Raw genomic sequence first — 1,581 nt, 5'->3', positions numbered from 1 at the left:
CGAAGACATCGGTTTGAAAAAAAGACATCAGTTTATAACCGATGTCTAATAGCATTTTTCTAGTAGTGTGTATGTGAATTATCAAAAGTAAAAACGTCTTTGGGAGATAACTAGCCTTGAGTTGGTACACAACCACAGTCTTGTTTCCCCCAGTACGATGAATTTGGTACAACACGAAAGACATGTCAACACCGCTACCTATAATTTGATTAGAACTCTTTATAGTTCGGAAATTCGTAATTGTCAAGTGATGAATGTTATTGGTAACATTCATGGAGGTAATGATAAAGTTGGTTTTAATGTTCAATATTTTAGGAATGTGATAAAAGATGAGAGGAAGAAAATGTTTGATATTAGTGATACCCAAGCGGGGTTGGACTTGTTGCATATGTTGAATGAAGAAAGTGGTTCTAAATATTTTATTGGGACCGAAGTTGATGAATAGAATCGTTTGAAGTGTCTTGTATGGATTCATCTGAGATATTTAATGGCCTACCGAAATTTTGGTGATGTTTTGGCTTTTGATACCATTTATCGGACAAATAGATATGCAATGCCATTTGTCCCATTTACTGGAGTAAACCATCATTATCAATCGGTGAAATTTGGGTTTGCACTAATGCGGGATGGACACGCGTCGACTTTTCAGTGGATTTTTCGTACTTGGCTTGAATGTGTGGGGAATAAGCCTCCAATGACTATAATTACGGATCAAGATCAATCCATGACAAGCGCTATTGAGGATGTACTCCCGAATACTACCCATTTATTGTGTTCTTGGCACATAAGTAAAAAATTCCCCGATAAATTAGTTCATTATTATTCGGCTTTCCCGGAATTCAAAAAGGACTTCAACCATTGTATTTATAATTCCCTCACCGAAGATATTTTTGAGGCTAGTTGGGAATCATTTGTGGATAAGTATTACTTGCAAGAGTATAAATAGTTAAATGGGTTATATGAGTTGAAGCGCAATTGGATTATTGCACATACTAGAAACACATTTTCGGCGTTTTAAAATAGTACATCAAGGAGTGAGGGGATGAATTCTTTCTTTGATAATTATGTGAGTTCGGCAACGGGGTTGAAGGAATTTATTGAAAATGCCCAAAAAACATTGGGAAGACAATTCATAAGGGAGAATGAAGAAGATTATGTCACGATTAATCTAAAGCGTTCCATGAAAATGCATACCACATTGGAGTATCATGCTTCTTGTATTTACACCAAGGAAATGTTTAGAAGATTTCAAGATGAATTGGTTGAATCTTCAAAACACTTTATTGAAAAAACCCGACAAGCTTGTGAATATGGGGAGAGACAAGGGGATGTCTAAACGTATTATGGTTGTTATAGGCCCATGTCCGAGCCTACGAGAGAAATGTTTATTTTGTTGCATTTGACAAAGTAAGCTTGATGGGAATGTGTATGTGTAGAATGTTTGAACAGGGGTTACCTTGTAGACACCTATTGGCGATCTTCACTAAGAAACAAATTTCATAAATTCTCCCATATTTCATACACTCGAGGTGGACAATGCACGCCAATAGAGTTGATGGTGTGTTGCCTTACTATTTGGAT

The 1,581-nt window shown here is 36.4% G+C and overlaps 1 protein-coding gene across 1 annotated transcript; it reads left to right on the top strand.

Moving 5' to 3' along the window:
* The first annotated feature begins 487 nt into the window (after nt 1-487).
* On the top strand, nt 488-946 carry LOC141661215 (protein FAR1-RELATED SEQUENCE 5-like). Its single transcript, XM_074468201.1, has one exon. The coding sequence runs from the start codon at nt 488-490 to the stop codon at nt 944-946; it is 459 nt and encodes a 152-aa protein (XP_074324302.1).
* The last annotated feature ends 635 nt before the right edge of the window (nt 947-1,581 follow it).

Source organism: Apium graveolens, chromosome 5 (assembly GCF_009905375.1).
Source record: "Apium graveolens cultivar Ventura chromosome 5, ASM990537v1, whole genome shotgun sequence".
In the NCBI taxonomy this organism is placed as follows: domain Eukaryota; kingdom Viridiplantae; phylum Streptophyta; class Magnoliopsida; order Apiales; family Apiaceae; genus Apium; species Apium graveolens.
The sequence above is the reverse complement of the archived record's forward strand: the minus strand, read 5'-3'. Positions and strand labels throughout refer to the sequence as shown.